Source organism: Notolabrus celidotus, chromosome 18 (assembly GCF_009762535.1).
Source record: "Notolabrus celidotus isolate fNotCel1 chromosome 18, fNotCel1.pri, whole genome shotgun sequence".
Classification (NCBI taxonomy): Eukaryota; Metazoa; Chordata; class Actinopteri; order Labriformes; family Labridae; genus Notolabrus; species Notolabrus celidotus.
In genome coordinates, this window is record NC_048289.1 from 28,713,432 (window position 1) to 28,732,551 (window position 19,120).

General features: G+C 40.6%; 1 protein-coding gene across 2 annotated transcripts; it reads right to left on the reverse strand.

The window, feature by feature from the left end:
• Positions 1-3,532: 3,532 nt before the first annotated feature.
• On the reverse strand, positions 3,533-19,120 carry psmd11b (proteasome 26S subunit, non-ATPase 11b). Of its 2 annotated transcripts, none has more exons than XM_034707987.1 (13): positions 18,985-19,120; positions 17,120-17,221; positions 16,833-17,029; positions 13,443-13,500; positions 12,860-13,054; positions 11,420-11,564; positions 11,251-11,311; positions 10,946-11,008; positions 10,731-10,856; positions 5,008-5,043; positions 4,858-4,909; positions 4,630-4,772; positions 3,533-4,530 (listed from the first exon to the last, which is right to left on the reverse strand). In XM_034707987.1, the coding sequence occupies exons 1-12, from the start codon at positions 19,073-19,075 to the stop codon at positions 4,630-4,632; spliced, it is 1,269 nt and encodes a 422-aa protein (XP_034563878.1). In that variant the 5' UTR covers positions 19,076-19,120; the 3' UTR covers positions 3,533-4,530. The 2 variants fall into 2 exon arrangements, with proteins under 2 accessions (XP_034563878.1, XP_034563877.1); XM_034707986.1 differs by having other exon boundaries at positions 3,533-4,535; positions 18,985-19,119.

The following is a 19,120-nucleotide window of genomic DNA, read 5'->3' on the forward strand; positions in this document are numbered from 1 at the left end:
GACGTGTTCAGGGGCGGGATCTCGGGACGTGATATGATGTCATCACGTAGAGGACGTAAAGGTCTGTGTGCGGCGGTGGAGGAAAAGTGAAAGGAGATCTTTGAAATCCATTACAGAGGGCTTTAAACTAAGGCAAGCCGTTCAGGAAATTAATATATATTGAATGAAGTCTGAATATATTGAATGAAACTCGATATATATGGAATGAAAGTGAATATATGGAATGACACTAGATATATATGGATTGAAAGTCTGAATATATGGAATGAAACTCGATATATATGGAATGAAAGTCTGAATATATTGAATGAAACTAGATATATATGGATTGAAAGTCTGAATATATGTAATGAAACTAGATATATATGGATTGAAAGTCTAAATATATGTAATGAAACTAGATATATATGGATTGAAAGTCTAAATATATGTAATGAAACTAGATATATATGGATTGAAAGTCTAAATATATGTAATGAAACTATATATATATGGATTGAAAGTCTGAATATATGTAATGAAACTATATATATATGGATTGAAAGTCTAAATATATGTAATGAAACTAGATATATATGGATTGAAAGTCTAAATATATGTAATGAAACTAGATATATATGGAATAAAAGTCTGAATATATGTAATGAAACTAGATATATATGGAATAGAAGTCTGAATATATGGAATGAAACTATATATATGGATTGAAAGTCTGAATATATGGAATGAAAAAAGACATCATGTGTGGCCTGCACCATCTTGTATTCAGACTTTCATTCCATATATTCAGATTTCATTCCATATATATCAAGTTTAATTCCATATATTCAGATTTCATTCCATATATATCAAGTTTGATTCCATATATTCAGACTTCATTCAATATATTCAGACTTCATTCCATATATATCAAGTTTGATTCCATATATTCAGACTTTCATTCAATATATATCAAGTTTCATTCCATATATATCAAGTTTCATTCCATATATTCAGATTTCATTCCATATATATCAAGTTTGATTCCATATATTCAGACTTCATTCAATATATATCAAGTTTCATTCCATATATATCAAGTTTGATTCCATATATTCAGACTTCATTCAATATATATCAAGTTTCATTCCATATATTCAGATTTCATTCCATATATATCAAGTTTCATTCCATATATTCAGACCTTCATTCAATATATATCAAGTTTCATTCCATATATATCAAGTTTCATTCCATATATTCAGATTTCATTCCATATATATCAAGTTTGATTCCATATATTCAGACTTCATTCAATATATATCAAGTTTCATTCCATATATTCAGATTTCATTCCATATATATCAAGTTTGATTCCATACATTCAGACTTCATTCAATATATATCAAGTTTCATTCCATATATATCAAGTTTCATTCCATATATTCAGATTTCATTCAATATATTCACACTTCATTCCATATATTCAGACTTCATTCAGTATATTCAGACTTCATTCCATATATTCAGACTTCATTCAATATATTCAGATTTCATTCCATATATTCAGACTTCATTCAATATATTCAGACCTTCATTCAATATATTCAGACATTCATTCAATATATTCAGACTTCATTCCATATATATCAAGTTTCATTCCATATATTCAGACTTTCATTCAATATATTATTTCCTGAACGGCTTGCCATATTAAACGAATGAGTACACTGAATAATAACTTTGGACATGTTATATTATTAAGTTAAAAAATTAGACTGTTCATATAAAAATCAAAATTAGCGGAAAATACAATAAAATATAAAAATGTATCTTATCTAAATCATGACTTGATTTGGACCCTAACAAACAACATACATTAAAAAAAATATATATATTAAAAAATTCAGAAATTGCTTCAGATATAATTTGAACAGATAAAAAAAAATAATAATTTCATCAACAGTTCATGCCTCCCGGACGCCTCCCTTTAGAGGTGTTCCGGGCACGTCCAACTGGGAGAAGGCCCCGGGGTAGACCCAGAACGCGGTGGAGGGATTATATCTCCCGCCTGGTCTGGGAACGCCTCGGGATTCCCCAGGAGGAGCTGGAAAGTGTCGCCGGGGAGAGGGATGTCTGGGTCAATTTGCTTGGACCGCTACCCCCGCGACCCGACCCCGGATAAGGGGAAGAAACTGGATGGATGGATGGAATAGTTAGCCTATCTATTTGTCATGTTTAATTTAATATTATTTAATATATCTTAGGGTTTATGTAAAAGTGAGTACTTTCTTTAGGGTAAATAGTGCAAAGGTTGAACTGGTTATATATCAGGTAATTAATATATACATATATGCAGGGATGTGCAGATGATTTTGGAGGGGCAGGGTGCCAAAAATTCACAAAAGGGCATTTTTCAAACTACTGACATAATACAAGAAATATTTATTTCTTTTTTTATATACTATGAAATATTATTTTTTAGTATCTACTTGTATTTATTTATTCATTGGATTTTTTTATTTTATTTGATTATTTTTTTTAAGTATAAGTTTTAAGTATTTTTTAAGTATAAGCTACTGCTGTCACATATTATTTACTGTGTATTTCTGTTGTGTGACCACTTTATTTATTCAGTATAACTATTTTGTTTACACACTGTTTACATATTTTTCCAGTATGCTTGCTTTTGACCCCTTTACCCACAGAGTGTTACTCCCTTATTAATTTATTCTCTATCCAACCCCAACCACGGCACATTCCCCACACTTCTTTTATCATTTTAATTCAAATATATATTTCAGGATATATGTATATTTGTGTGAACATGATAATGTATATATTGCTGCTGTGCAGTAACTGACCTAGCTGTGTTCTTATACCACTGCTCTCTGGCCTTTTAATTGCCCTCCAGGATAAATAAAGTATTTCAAATTGAATTTAAATGTTGCTTGTGAAGCTTTACCAAAGGGAGGGGTGAGCAAGGGAGCGCCTTGATATTGCAACATATTCCCATTTCTACACACCATACCCGAGGAAGCCACAAGACAGTCTGGCGGTCAATTAAGGATGATTTAATGCTAAATCTGTGCTGATTAATGGGAACAGGATTGCAGAATGGATCACTCTGGCAGCTCAGGTGATGAAAGGGTTCAACTTATACACCCAAGTTTGGTATGTGTGAGTTCATAATAACAAAAGACAATTCAAAGCTGTCCGTTTAACTGATTTAATGCCCTTTGATGTGAGGTTATTCTTTAATTAGTGACAAAAATAGCAGCAGGAGAAAGACTCTCGGGTGACTTCTGTGATTCCCAGTGTCAACATTTGTATTTCTTCTGTGGTGAGCTCCGACTGATTTAACCTTCCCTTGGATTGAACATTTATTTTTTGCTTGTATACACATTTTCATGGTCGTGCTCCCGCTCTCAACTGCATTTCAAAGTAACACGTAGTGACATATAAGTCCAGTCTCCTCGCTGTTTAACTGTACAAGAAGTGACGAATTACCATCAGCTGTTTTTGTTTTTTTGCAAGAGACAAGACAAAATCCTTAAAATACAAAATATTTATTTTGAAAATGTCTTTTATAAGAGAAAACAAAAAAAATCAAAACCAAATCAAAACCATACAAATTGTTTGGTTACTAGCATACCACACTAGTGCTAGGAACTAACAATGAAGAATTGCTCACTCAAGGGGAAACTCACAGACGCTCAGAGGCGATGATGAAAACATCTCCACCTCCGCCCTCCGATTTCATATTGCACCCAAACAGTGAGGCAAACCGAAGCGCCGAAAAAGTGGCACTAGTGGTGAAATGGCATCCTGTCTGTTCTGTGAACCGACACAAGCAGGGCGGGCAGACACGTGGCAACCATCTGATTCTCTCTCTCTCTTTTTTTTCTTCTTTTTTTTAAACAAAAACACAAAACCGAAAACAAATAAAGTGAGTTTAATACATGTCTGAAATACAGCGGGTACTTAACGGTTGGCATTGATATGGTGAGGGGAAAATAAAAAGCTAGAGGGGGAGCTCTTTGACAAAACTCAGAATCCTAAGGAATATCCCAGCCTTCCAAAAACAGAACAGTGTGCTTCTGAAAGTTATGGAGAAGAAGGAGAAAGCCTCACGTCTGCGTACACGTGTGGTAGCAGACGTGCGAGGCCACAGAGGTCAATGTTGCACCTGTGAGGTTGCAGTGGAGACAGCTGTAAGGCTCGGTGACCTTACAGCAGATATAAACATATATATGTTTTCTTAAACCTTTAATCTTTTTTTATTGTGGATGTACAATATTCCCTGATGGCCTGATTTGGCCGCTGAGTGTTACACAGAATCCTGAAGAGATATCAAAATTAAAGAGGAAAAAAAAAAAAAATAGACAAGAGAAGTGATGACATTGTCCATTGAGGGAGAGGAGGGGGGAGTTTGATGGGGGAATCCTGTTGCAGTTTGTGGGACTCTTTGTAGCTCTCTTGTCCCCTTCTTAAAATGTTACACACGCTGGTCAAACACACACAGTTCCTCCATCACACTGCCGCAGAAATCTGCTCTGAGGACGAGAGGAGAACAAACTCAGTGAAGAACAAACAAAGAGCACAGACGCCGGCTTTCTTCTCTTTTAGGGTTTTTTTTTTTTATTGTACCTATGTCAGCTTCTTGGCTTTGTTGTAAAGTGAATCCACGACTTTGCTCATGTTCTGAATTGTTTCCAAGGCTGCTTCGTATGTTTTGTCCACGGGGGGCTCCTCAAATATTATCAACACGCCCTCTCCTTGGTCGAGGATTCCTGCGGCAGAGACACAACGTTAACATCACAGAACAAAGGAGACTTCCTGTCTGACATGTTTATACATTTAAGGATCTCAGGTTACCGTGAAACTTTTCGTCCAGGATCATCTGTGATAGTTTTCTCTCGACATCCCCCTGAAAAATAAAGGAAATCAATAAGAACACAAGGAATTTAAAGAGAAATAAACACAGATTTAACTCTCAGGTGAGTGTTTTAAAGAAAAGATGCATACCTTTGACAGTTTGATTAGACCTGATATGTGTTCTATCTGAAAATGAAAGAGAGTCAGATTAAATACACGACATTAAACATCAAAAATCTCTTAAAACAAACCTCATTACAGCATAGAGTACGGAAGGAATATTGAAGTATTAGCTCTAGGCGTGACCCCAAATAGTGGAATATTCGACGATTCGTTCTAACGAGACTTAGTCGACTGCCAATCTCATAGTCGAATATTTGCATATGAAACGTGGATCATTCCATTCAAACCATGGGGGTGCTCAATGTCTAATTTTACACTATTTTCCTGTTTCCCGTAAAAATAGTGTCTCATTTATCCTATTTTGATATAAATATAAACTTATTTAATGTAATTCTGAGAACAGCTCTTGAAGTGTTAAATCTCCTTAAAGTGGTAATTAAATCTCCCCTGGTAATTAAAGGTGGATCATTTAGTGGGACCTGTGGAGCAGACGTACCTCAGCTGGCCTTTAAATCTTTCTACGTTCATGGCAGCTCAAAATGTCAGGAAATAAAACTTCAGTTGATCCTAAAAACTAGTGATGAAGATGAGGAGCAGCTTCATGAAGAGGGCTGTGAGATCAAGGATTACCGGACCACACAAAAACTGTACGGGGCCAAAAGAACCAGGAGGGATACCCAAAGCTGTCTGAAGCCTCAAAAACAATCCACAGCATCCCATCCACCTCCACATCATCAGAGAGGATATTATCAAAGACAGGATTTACAGTCAACAAAGCAAGGAGCGCACTTCTGCCTGTAAACACGATGGTTTTCCTCACGTACAATTTGAAAAGACTCAAGCGGACAAAGACGAGATGAAAGACTGTTTTAAAAGGTTCTGTTAAGAGATTTAAAAACCCTTTAGCTGGTTCAGGTTTGATTTTAAACATTATACAAATATTTAGTCTTAAGTTGGACAAACTACCCTCTGCAGTGCTGCTCTCTGCTGTGTGAACACTGTTTAAATATCTCCTGATTCCTTTCTCTATAGTGGAGCGTTGTTCCATGTTTAACGGATGGTGGCCTTATTTCAGTTTTCTCTCCTTCATCACCTCGTTGTTTTTGTAATATAGATTTAAAAAATCTAAGTTGTATACTTATAATATTCTGTTGTCCCTTTTACTTTAAGCTATGAGTCTCTTAATTATAAATGGTTATGTGTGATATTGTCATGTGGTCACCATCATGCAGACTTTGGGTCAATAAGGAAAAACAACAAACATTCCACTATTAGTCGACTATGGGCAAAATCTGATGAATCAGATTCCACTAAGCAGATCCTTAGTCGGGCTCACCCCTACATTAGCTCTGACGTGAGACGGATACAACTAAACCAAAATACATTTGAACAGTAGGATTATCACTGAGCATTTAGCTGCAGCACTATATGGTGCAAAAGCTGCAAAAACATGGTTGCAACTGCACCAAACTAGAGGTGCATTTCGACCAAGAGTTCCAGGGTCTTTTAGCCCCCAGAAATACTTTACAATTTTTTTTTTTAGAACAAATAAAAACAAATGAAAGAAAGAGAAATCAAGAGAATCACAGATGTGTGTGATGTTATTGTGGAAGGCGGGTGGAATAAAAACACTGCGGTTAATCTACCAATCAAGACACGTTCAGCATTGCAGGCCCTGCCCTCCGAAAGTCCTGGGATCCTTGGAAAGTACTACCCCCCTAGCAGGGGCTTTTTAGTGGGGAGATTAACTAACCCTGAATTAAATTTAGACTTGGTTTCTAGGGTCGAAACGCACGTAGTTAAGGGGTAAAGTTCCTGCGGTTGAAAAACACCTTAGGAGTTGTCTTCTTGCAGCAGTTACATTAATGCACATCCTGTCTGAATGGACCATGAGGTGATTTCATAGGAAGCAATTAGAGGAACTCATTTCAGCCACTTGTATCCGCGGAGGGAGCTCGGAGTAGAGCCGCTGCTCCTCTGCGTCGAAAGGAGTCAGCTGAGGTGGTTCGGGCATCTGATAAGGATGCCTCCCGGGCGCCTCCCTTTAGAGGTGTTCCGGGCACGTCCAACTGGGAGAAGGCCCCGGGGTAGACCCAGAATGCGGTGGAGGGATTATATCTCCCGCCTGGTCTGGGAACGCCTCGGGATTCCCCAGGAGGAGCTGGAATGTCTCGCCGGGGAGAGGGATGTCTGGGTCAATTTGCTTGGACTGCTACCCCCGCGACCCGACCCCGGATAAGCGGAAGAAAATGGATGGATGGATGGATGGATGGATGGGCAATTAGAGAATAAAAGAAGTGTAAAGCTCTGTTGTAAACACGAGCTTCTTCCAATTAAGACTTCTGGGCAAAGTAAAAGCCTATCTCCCTCCTCATGAGTTTGAGAAGGTGATACATGTTTATCACTCCTCGCCTGGATTATTGTAACTCCTTGTATGTTGGTGTTGATCAGTTGTCTCTTCGTCGAGATCACATCACGCCTGTACGGGCTTCTCTTCACTGGGTTCCTGTCAGCTTTGGGTTCCTGTCAGCTTTAGGATCCAGTTCAAGATTGTGTTGTTGGTTTTTTTAAAAGTTTACATGGGTTGGCACCACCATACCTGAGTGAGTGTTTGCTCCAGCCCGAGCACTCAGGTCAACACACCAGAGGGGTAAACTACGAAGCCGGATTTGCGGTTATCGAGGTAACTTCAGGGTCAACTCTGGATTTTCTGTACTACGAAGGTGGTTCTCGTCTTCATGCTGAACACCTAACCTGCTCCGGAGCAGGTTATGCTCAGGATCAGAGATCAGTTTGTAGTAAACTCCGCCCACTGACCAATCAGCTCGCTCGATCACGGAGCTCTGTTAGCTGATCGTGAGGGGAGGGGGGAGAACTGAGGTCAAGCTGCAGTCAGTCCCTCCAGGATTTCGCGGGATTTTTTTTGTGATTGTTGCGGCCCAAAAAGGCTGAATTTGCGACAGCTTTTTGAAAAAATTGCGGTGAAAGTTGCGATTGTTTTTTTTTTTGCTTTTCCCCCCCAATAACATCTCAGGGGCAAGTAAACATGCTAAATTACAGTTGTTTTTAGAAAACATTCTTGATGTGGCCACTGACTGTATTTTGATTATCTTGATTCACAGAAAAATGCCATGAAAGGACTGTATTGCACATTTACGACGGTCCCTGAATGCACCTCGCAGCGACTGATGCACAGTCAGTTCACGGCACTCTGAAACTAATCTGAATCTTTGATGACAAGGAGTTGATCAAAACTTACTAAAGGTGTCTGATGTTTCACCAAACTGGATTAAATCAAGCTGTAGATGCAGAGCTTTTTACGGTAACCACGGCAACAACGTCAAACATCAAATAGTAAACAGACGTCCCCCGGTTGTGTCTCTGTCACTAACGCACACCGGGGGGTAAAAATCATCAATGAAGATGAGACAGATGCATGGAGGTGAGGAGAGCTGGTTCATAAAGCACACCTGCTGCAGGTAGAGACCAAGCTAACACTGAGCCCCTCAATCTATAAATAACAACGTTGTCATGGTCACTTGTCCTGCCTGCTGTCCCCTCTTTTCACCTGTTCTCTGTGCGTGTTTTGTTGTTGAAAAGTGACGATCAAGTAAGGACTTATGTTTATGTTCCAAGGAAGTCAAATTGATGACAAAACCGATGACGTACAGGGGCTGAGGTTAAGGTAATTGGTCAAATTTGCGGGAAAGTTGCGGTGATTGTAAAAAATTGCAAGGCCGCGAAAAAATCGCGCTGATTGGTTGAATTTGCGTTTCCTGGAGGGACTGTGCAGTGGAGAAGAGATGGGCAGGACACTTTGTCTACCTGTATGATTTTATATATAAAATACTGATGACAGTTATTGATTATCTTTCCTGACATCAAACTTAAACAGAGTCTGAAGCAAGATTATTCAGATTAAATTGTTTTACTGCATTAAATATAAAACTACGCGTGCTTATCACTTTGAATCATGTTCTCATTTGTATTAGTCCTTTAACCACAGCGCTCAGTTTGATACCGTCAGGACTGCAGCTGAAATATTAAGTCTAAAACTCACACACACACGAGACAAGATGAAATCAGAGAGAGAGATCACTGTCAGGGAATAAACAGAGTTATTATAGTCAGATATATCTGCACTAATGATGAGAAGTAAGACGTCGTTTGCGCATTCAAACTCTTTTTGTCTTACCCCTCAGTTCTTCCTTCATGTTTCAAAAACAGCTGTGTTGAAGTTAATCTGGATTATAATAATAATAATTTTATTTAGAAGCGCCTTTCAGAGCACTCAAGGTCGCTTTACAGACAGATAAAAAACACAATAAATAAAAGAACACGATAAGATAAATAAAAACAACAAGCAAAGTAACACCAAGTTAAAAATGAAGCAGTGGAAATTAGGCAGGGAATGCAGTTTGAAACAGATGGGTTTTGAGTTTTGATTTGAAGAGGGGTAGTGAGTCAGAGTTTCGGATGTCCGGTGGGAGTGAGTTCCAGAGTTGGGGAGCAGAGCGACTGAAAGCTCTGCTCCCCATGGTGCTGAGACGGGCAGGGGGCACAGAGAGGTGGAGGGAGGAGGAAGACCTGAGGGAGCGAGAGGGGGTGACGATGTGGAGGAGATCAGAGAGATACGGGGGGGAGAGGTTGTGGACGGCCTTGAATGTGTAGAGGAGGATTTTGAAATTGATTCTGAGTTTGACCGGTAGCCAGTGGAGCTGCTGGAGGATGGGGGTGATGTGGTGAAAGGAGGGGGTTCTAGTGATGATGCGGGCTGCAGAGTTTTGGACCAGTTGAAGTTTATGGAGGGATTTGTGAGGGACACCGAAGAGGAGTGAATTACAATAATCGATACGGGAGGAGACAAGACTGTGGACCAGGATAGCAGTGGTGTGAGGGGTGAGAGAGGGGCGGAGACGGTTGATGTTGCGGAGGTGGAAATATGCAGACCGGGTTATGCTATTGATGTGAGAGTTGAAAGAAAGTGAGCTGTCGAGGATGACACCCAGGCTCTTTACCTGAGGGGAGGGGGACACTGTTGAACTGTCGATGGAGAGGGAGAAACTGTCGGCTTTGGATAAGGTGTGTGTTTAACTTCTTCATATTTTTCTAATATCAGCGCAGTGTTTGGAATTCGTGTCGATGTGCTGACGGCAGACTGTCCGTGTCTGTGATTGGTCACGTGTTGCCTTCTCCGCCCCGTTCATGTGAACGCACTCAGGGTAATTCTGGATTGACTCAACATGTTGATAACCAGCTTCGTGTGACGGATTAGCGCGATCTCCTTTGTCAGGTTCAGTGAAGCCGGATCAGGAGAAGATATCTAGGATATGCTGAACTGGCTTCGTAGTATACTCCTCAGGGGGTTTTAGATGTGCTAAGATCGAGGCTCAAAACAAGAGGTGACAGTGGCTGCTCTCACACTGTGGAACAGTCTGCCTCCAATTATTAGATATGCTCAGACCACTGAGGGTTTTCAATCTTTGCTTTAAACACACCTGTTTTAGTGCTAGGCTTTCAATACCTAGTGAGCGAGACATCCCAACATTTTATCTAGCTTTTATTTATCGTGGCTTTTTTGTTTTATCGACTGTATTTTAAAAATGTTTTATTTTCTAACGAATATTTTATTGATTGTGTTTTTAAGCTTGTACAGCACTTTGGCCAACTGCGGTTGTTATATAAATAAAGTTTGACTTGACTTGACTAAAGAAGTGTCTCCAGGTTATAAATGCAAAGCCCTTCCTTACCTGTACTCTGGAAAAGGGTTCAATAACTCGGATGAGGTTTTGTTCCAGCAGGCTGTCGTACAGCGTGGCCAGGTGAGTGTTGATGATGGGGTCATCCCTCAGTTCTGCTCTGTACTCTGTGAGGGCCTGAAAGAAGAACAACTTTGACTTAACAAGCTTGAAAAGAGGGGCGATTTTAGGGGAAGCATAACACACAAAACCAGAGGCAGTCTTACCTTTTCAAAGTCTGCTAATGATCTGTTCTTGCTTGCCAGGGCGATGCATTTCAGTGCATCTGTCTGGAGGAATCATGAGAAAGAAGAAGAAGTGTTAAATGTCACTGTGACGAGATTAGTGCTTAAAATTTACCTTCACATAAAGGATAATCTGAGCAAGTTTGGGGAAAGTATTTTCAAAATAAAGCTCTGGATTGAGGGATCTGATCAGCGCTACATCTGAGGACCAATCAAAACACTAAGATCATAAAAAACAAAACATCTAAATTGTGTTGTATTATAAGGAATAAATATGTGTTGTGTACCTGTCGGCCAGCGTGCCGCAGAGCCAGTTTTCCACTTATAAGGGCTTGTACCTCCTCTGGTCTGAAATAGATGGAGTCAGATATAACAGTCAGGACAACATGTGTATGCAAAGACTTCATATAAATGTGACATAGGTTCAAAAAGTGAAATGTTCTGAGCAGCACTCACAGGTTGAGGACGATTTTGCACAGAAGCATGTATTTGAGTGCTGTGATGGCTCTGGGGCTGTCGATGGAGTCATAGCCCTCGAACGCCTCAAAGAAGTAGGAGTAGGCCGTCTTCCAGTCCTTCTCCTCGGCTGCGTGGATGATCCCTGCAGCGGAGAGGACACAGTGAGAAAGTTAAAGCCTTCGATTGGAAACAACAACAAGAACTGGAGGAACTTGCTGAGCTGAAGATAAACATCACGTCTGCTGTTTGAGCGATATTCAAAGTATGCGTTTGCTTACATCACAGGATGACCATAAACATCTAAATATTATATCACACTCAGAAAGTGATCAATACTTTAGTCAGACTCAGAGAAATGATATCATGAAATAACAGGACACTGTTAGTGTTCAAGCTGCACACATTATCAGACCTGCTTGGCGCCCCCTAGTGGTAAAATTCGAGAGTTAATGGTGAGAACACAAAGACTGCCTCATCTTTCTTCAAAATAAAACTCAGTGAGCTTCACGACAAAAAAAAAGGCAAGATAAAATGTAAAATGATTTCTGATTCTTCCTTCATCTGTGTGGTTTGATCATTTTCACACCCACCCTTCAGCACCTCCACTGGCTCCCCACACAGCACCGAATCCACTTCAAGATCCTGCTCAAGCCCTCAATAACCTCGCCCCTTCATACCTGACCGACCGAAACGTCACTCCCCATCTCGCCGCCTCAGATCATCAGATACCAATCTCCCGTCCCCCATCACCAAGTCCAGGCACCGCACCATGGGGGACAGAGCCTTTGCACTCTCTCCCTCCACTTTGACTCTCTTCACTCATTTAGAAACCACCTCATGACCTTCCTGTTTAAAAAAGCATACAACACATGACCTCTACTCCCGCCCCACCTCTGTCTTTGTTCTGTTCTGTTTTATTTACTTGCTTTATTTAAATTTTTTTTGTAAAGCGGCTTACAAATCCAAACAATTATTTTATAATTATTATTTATAACCTCAGACAACAGAAGTCAACCCCCAACTTGTGAAGTAAGCACCTGACCTACTAGACCCTCACCTGGATAAGTTTGTGTGGTTTTAAAGCCTCTAAAAGTCTATAAAACTGAAGCTGAAGAACTAAAATATCAAATCTCTGCTCAGCCTGGCTTTACAATAAATCATAACCCTTTATTAGAGCAGGTATTTGACTCAATTTTGAAGGAACAGGGTGAAACAGAGCAGGAATAATGGCTCAAATGGCTTACTGCAAGGTGTTGTTAATATTAGAATGAAATGTGTCTTTTATTTCCAAGTAGTGAAAGAAAGGCTTAAAAAAGCAGAACAAGATGTAGGGATAGTGTGGCAGCTAAATCCTCTGTTTGTTCTCTCCTGCAGAGAGAACCTCGGCCACTTCAGCTCAGCTTGTCTCATGACGTGAGAAAGGCGAACAAATCTGACCTGACTGCATGTCCAGAGCCGCCTGGAGCTTGGGAGGACAGTAGATGGCGTTGGCGGTGGTCCTGGCTGAGGTGAGAGCTGCGCGGGCCTTGGGCAGGTTACTGAGAGCGTGGTACGTCTTACTTTCGAGAAGCTGAACCTCCACAAGGAGAGCTTTGTCATCCATCTTTTTCAGCTCATTGAGCAGCTGGGAGCCTGGAGAGGAAGGAGAAGGAAGAAGAGTCTGAGCGAAGGTTGCAAGAACTTTGAACGACGCATGGGAGGATTAACTATGGAGTACAACGTCTTACTGCTGTGCAAACATCTTTGTAAATGGCTTCATGCGTTCATAAACACCCCAACTCTATAAATATAAAGCTCCTCTCCTCCTCGCCACACTCCAGTGGTAAACAGACCCAACAAGAATATATATTTTTACAGTCTGAGGGTTTTTAAGTGGACTAGTAAACATCTGTGTCAGTTGCACGCTGGATAAAGAAGTGAGAGCCAGCGGCAGCATCTTCCTTTTTGTGAAGTCACTGAAGCAGAAGGTAGAAGCTGCGATCTACCCACAGATAAAAATGTCCTGTTTCCAAACACTCACCGAGCGCCAAGGCCTCCTGGTATCGTTTGGTGTCAAAATAGAGTGAGATCAGTCGCGCCTGAAAGAAAAGAAAGTGTTATTAGAGAAGCAGAGAGCAGCTGTGCCGATCTGGAGGGTGGCTCACTGAAGAATTGAACCTTGGTGTAAACTATTCAGCATTTGGAACAACAAAGATGTCTCTCTGTTTCAGAGTGTTTGCACATTTGCTTCCCTTGATTCTTCACCTTTTAAAAGCTGACTCAACTTACAAACATTTACAGACCTGGAAGCCTCACTTTTTCCTTCTTTTATTCAACATATCTTTTGATTTTGTACCCCACACTCTCTCAAAGATCAAACAAGATTTAATAATTCTCAGTGCATATTTTAGCTTGCATTTAATTGTCAGTAACTCTGTAAAAGCATGCTTTATTCTCCAACAAAGAGAGGTTACTAATTTACTTGTTTTCCCTTTTTAATCTTGTAAAGTTTCTGTGATATTTTGCACCTCACAAGTCTTTAAATCTAAGTTAGAATTCTTGATTTCTGATTAAAAGAGCCACAGCTACCTCAAGTATGTAGCTGCATCCTGGACTGACATTTGATTGAGTAAACACCACTTAGGCTCGTCTAGTGCGGTTTCAAAATGTCAGTTGTTTCACAGCAATTCATGGAAAAAAGTATGTGAAAATGTTATTGACCACTTTGATAAAGGACACGCTAAACTACAATTACTAAGAAGTGTCAGAGGGAGGATATGAACAAGACGTTCTCAACACAAAAGCGTTTTAATGATGACCGTTTTACTTGAAACATCATCCTGAAGCTGCAGAACACTTCGGTCTGTCTGCACGTGTTTGTCAATGATGATGCTATATTGTTGTTGTCGTGAGGCGGCGGAAGAAACTTGATGTCCATCACTTTTTGTTTAAGCCATAGCCTGTATATAAAATGGTCATAGTATCCGTGACATCACTCATCTGTTCCTGAGCGCTGTTTTAAAGCCTGATCATCAGCGGGTGCCATATTAGAAATGCTGAACTCAACCTAACTTGTGTGTGAGGTAAAGAGGATGGCCTTTAGCCTTTTTGTAAACAGCTACAGGGTGCCCGCCTGTCAATCAAGTCAGGTATGCCCTTATTTGGGCATAACCCATACATTTAATGCTGAGTTATAAATAAATTCACCTCCGTACAGTGTGTGCCGATAGAGAAAGGAGCTACTCAGACCTGAACTGTTTTTTGTACCAGGCTGTAAACATGTTTATATCTGCTGTAAAGATCGTCTTCTTTGAATGAGTGTGTATGTGGTTTCTGGTGTTTCTGCAGCCAGCCTCAAGTGGACACTTGATGAACTGCAGTTTTTAGCACTTCTGCATGGGCTTCATATTTTAAGACCGGAGGTTGCTGCTTGGGGTGGCCCCAAAAGCGCAAGAAGCCACATACACACACCATTCTGAAAAGCTGATCTTTACAGAAAATGTGGAGGTGAATTTTTCTTATAACTCATTAGTTTTTAAAATATTAAGGCTACAAGTTTTGCAAAATTAAGGGCACACTGTTGCTGTTAGCGAGGAGGATAAAGGCCTGCCTCAACTCCACCTCTTTGCCTCTTGGTAGGTCGACCGTGTGTTAGATTGTCTGTATTTACAATTTGGGGACCACTATTAATAGGGTTCAAAACTCAGCTTGAAGTGACAGTGACGGAAATGAGTTCTTCAGACCTAAACTTTTTTTGAACCAGGATGTAAACATGTTTAATTCTACTGTAAAGATCGTCTTCTTTGAATGGGTGTGTATGTGGTTTCCTGTGTTTCTGCAGCCAGCCTCAAGTGGACGCTCAATGAACTGCAGTTTTTAGCACTTCTGCATTGGCTTCTTATTTTAAGACCGGAGGTTTTGCTGGATTAGATTCAAAACGTCAGGAATAGTGATGAAACTTTGAGGACAAATGTCAAATGTGAAGTGTAAGACACATGAAGGAAGACCTGCAATAAAAAGGTTCCTCCTCTAATCATTGCTCCTCTACCCGGCCCTGATGTTCTCCCTTTCAAAACAATGTTCAAACATCTTAATAGTGGATCCTACTGCACCTGTTCATGCTACACACACACAGCTGCTAATAACATCCTCTATCATTTCATGGACACCTCTCACGTTGCTCTTAATGTGCAGCCTGAAGCGTCAGCATCTCAGCTTTCAGCTCATTCACTCCCGACAGACTTCCCCGTCTCGGATTCTTCCTTCACACAGTGCTCATAAAAATCTTGTTGATCCTGTATCTCGTAGTCCGGCCAAAAAGCGGCAGATATTCTTGGCTGTGAGTGTGAACCTGCTGGCAGGCATTTGGCCACAAAGCCCGTTTTGGCTGCCTCGGTGGGATGATGTCAGGATAGATGGCAGGCTTCATTAGATGAATTAGCATCACTCGCTGTCATTCTCCGCGGGCAGAGTTTACACGTTTGCTTCATCATAGTTTTCATTTGTCGTTTAACGCAAACGCTGCTTCTGATCTGACTGGAATCACAGCGTCTCTCACTCCAGAAATCAAACCGTATTAAAACTTGATCCCCTGACGCTTCTGTTTGGGGATATCACTTTTGTTTTTTGCTTTCATTACTCATAAATAGTGATGCTTGTCTGTGCTAACAGGGGGTAGAAAAAGGGACAGTTCTTTAGCTGGCTTTGCAAAGAGACAAGACACCAAAACAAGCTTCTATAGATTCAAGCCATGGGCAAATAATTGACTTGATAAACATTCAACTCAAACTGTAAAACTGCATGAAAATATGCTTTGTATTATGTTCATATCCAGTTTTATGCTACAGATTTCCTCCAAGGTGCACCTGAGAGTTTTTCAGATAAAGGACTTTGGGTCACCAGAAGAAAAAAAGTCCCTAAAGCCTGATTCTAGCGTTGAGAAATGACTATGTTGCAATATTTTCCAGAAAAACTTGAGTTGTGATTCATATTTTGACCTGACGCACACTGGGAGTCCCTGAGCTCCCTTGTCTCGTAGCTCTCTCTGAAACTCTGCTGTGGACGTGCCAGACTCCAGCTGCTACATCTCTCTCTTCATCTCCCTCTCTCCAACACGGTCTCAGCAGATGTGTGTCTAACATGAGTCTGGTCCTGCTGGAGGTTTCTGCCTGTTAAAGGAAGTTTGTCCTTGCCACTGCAACTTGCTAAATGCTGCAAAGTGCTCTGCTCATGGTGGATTAAGATCAGATCAGACTGAGTCCTGTCTGTAAGATTGGACTGGATCTGATCCTGTCTTGATGTTGGGTCTTTGTTAATAATAGAACATAGAGTACGGTCTTGACCCGCTCTGTTTGTTGTGATTTGGGGCGCTATAAATAAAGATTGATTCTTGCAGTTTTAAAGTAGTAGTCCTACGTTCCTTTCGTCTTACCTCTAGAGCTTGCCTCAGGAAGGTCCTCTTCTCTGTCTTGGCCCACTCAATGCATTCAAGACACAGCTCCACCTCCTGCCCTGTAGCCGCCTCCATGTCAAGAAAGAGGTCCAGCAGAGATCGGACCAGTCGGGCCGCCTTGGCCTTGCTGATGGAAATCAGGAAAGGCCGGACAAATTTCAGGAGACCCCCAAGTTCTGGAGAAAGGAGAAATAAAAACACAAACATTTCAGAAGGTGGAAACATAAAAAATAATCAAACTTTAAAATGAAAAGTAGAAATTCTACCTGCAGCCTGTCCGGTCTTGGCCAGGAGCATCCCCAACTCCAGGATGCTCTGTTCTTTGACCCTGACAGCTTCCTCATCGTTCTCTTGGACATCTCTCCTCACTGTTCAAGAAAAGCAGGAAAACATAAGACAAAAGTAAAAAAATTGACTGATGACTCAAATTTGACTGATTCCTGTTTATGGTTTTTGGTATCAGACAATCTGTGTCATCTAATGAGCTAAATTTGACGAAGTATTACACCTCTCTCTTAACTAGGGAAGCAAATCTTAAGTTTGCATCATCCTCATATCATTTGGTCATTAAAAACTGTAGTGGAAAAAATGATCGCAGTACTCCAGAGCTGAAGGTGATGACTGGAAATACCTTTACAGGGCAGACAAACATCCCACAAAAAGGTATGCACTGTGGAGGATTTCATCACTCTTTGATTCCTCCTCAACTCACAACTTTATGAGCAGATATCACTTTGAGAGACTAAATTAAATCTATGAACAGGAGTGGGAATTGTAGCCGACATGCTGCCTATGATAGGGATAATTTCATGATACATCTATGTGGTCATAATTGAGAAATAGAAGGACAATCAAGTCATGACACATAAAGAGATCTGATTAACAGAAGAATATTGAATTCCCAATACAGTAAGATGCAAGTTATGTCATTACTGCCACTATTTTCCAATTAAAATATAGATATTTAGGACCAGGGGTACCACTAATTAAGGCAATTGATGCTTTTACAGACCTTATATTAAGTTTTTGTCCTGAAAAGGTACACAAAACAGTTGCTGTAGGGCAGCCAATGTGATAGTAAACAGTGGCGTGTGGTGGCTGGCGTTCTTGTTTGTGCATCAGTGTGCATTTGTCAGTGTCAGCCTGACCTTTGTTTATTATTTTAACTAGCAAGACTACTTTGCAACAAGACATTTCCTGGCCATGTGGCGCAACATCTTATGAGATTTATTGGCTAAAAGCAAAGTCTTCCTGCTGATTGTTGTTTGGACATTTTTTCCCCACTCATAACACACACTTAACTTATCTGAATGTGTGTATTTCTGCATCTTTTTATGTCTTTACTTGTTAGAATACATGTCTTTGTGAAAGTAGAGGTAATGTGTGTAAAGTCTGTGAGTTTGAGGGTCAGTGGAAGCACCTTAGAGACATAGTAGGTGAAATGTTGGTGACCAAAATGAGACATAATGTACCCCACAGTTATAAAATAGGAGATAACATGAAGAAATCAGGTGTTAGAAGTTTTTAGACACATTTTAGTTTGATGTTGAGAAACAGCCTGACAGCTAGTGGGCTATAGTGACAAGGCAATTTGAGGACATGCCTTTGGGAAATGTAAGAAGTGTTTACAGCAGTAAGCAGTTTCTAATTACTTCTTTATTTTCCTAATAATAAACACCAGCATCAACTTAGCCTATACACTTAAATACCCCTTTAATAAGAGGAGTAAGTGTAGGGTTTCCCTCTGTCAGAGATCTGCCTTTCACTGTGTTGACCAAATCGGTTTTGACAACAAGCTAATGACGTTAGCCACCGAAGCAGCCAAGCTAACCTGACAGTCTGAAGAGGAAGTGAAGATACACGGTTTAAAAAGTGCAATAAATCATAAACAGAAAGAAGACACAACCACACAAACTAAAACATCACATTTATGTCCACTTTGAAATATTTCACACCTAGGCCTGCAGTTAGCAGGGCTGCTAACTCGCTAGCATGCACCTCCGTTCTACAGTGAGTCAGCACGGTACCGGCTAACATGCTAACCCCGCTGCCCAGCACCGACCCGGGGGGACAGAGAAGAACAGCAACCAGGGGGATAATGTCCGTGTGTGAGCCCGAGCCGGACACCTACCTATTGAATGGAGAATGTCGATAGAGGCGTTGCGGTCCGTACTAATGAGAGACTGGGCTCTCTGGAACTCAACCACTGCTGCAGCCGCCATCTTCCTTTTTCAAAATGCTGCTTGAATGAAATTTACGTGCAGGGG

Coding starts and splice junctions, on each gene's coding strand:
- psmd11b (XM_034707987.1), bottom strand. CDS start 19,075: ATGGCGGCTGCAGCAGTGGTTGAGTTCCAGAGAGCCCAGTCTCTCATT. Junction 4,910..5,007: donor GTCTAATCAAACTGTCAAAG/GTATGCATCTTT, acceptor TTTATTTTTCAG/GGGGATGTCGAGAGAAAACT. Junction 4,773..4,857: donor CCTGGACGAAAAGTTTCACG/GTAACCTGAGAT, acceptor TCTCTGCCGCAG/GAATCCTCGACCAAGGAGAG.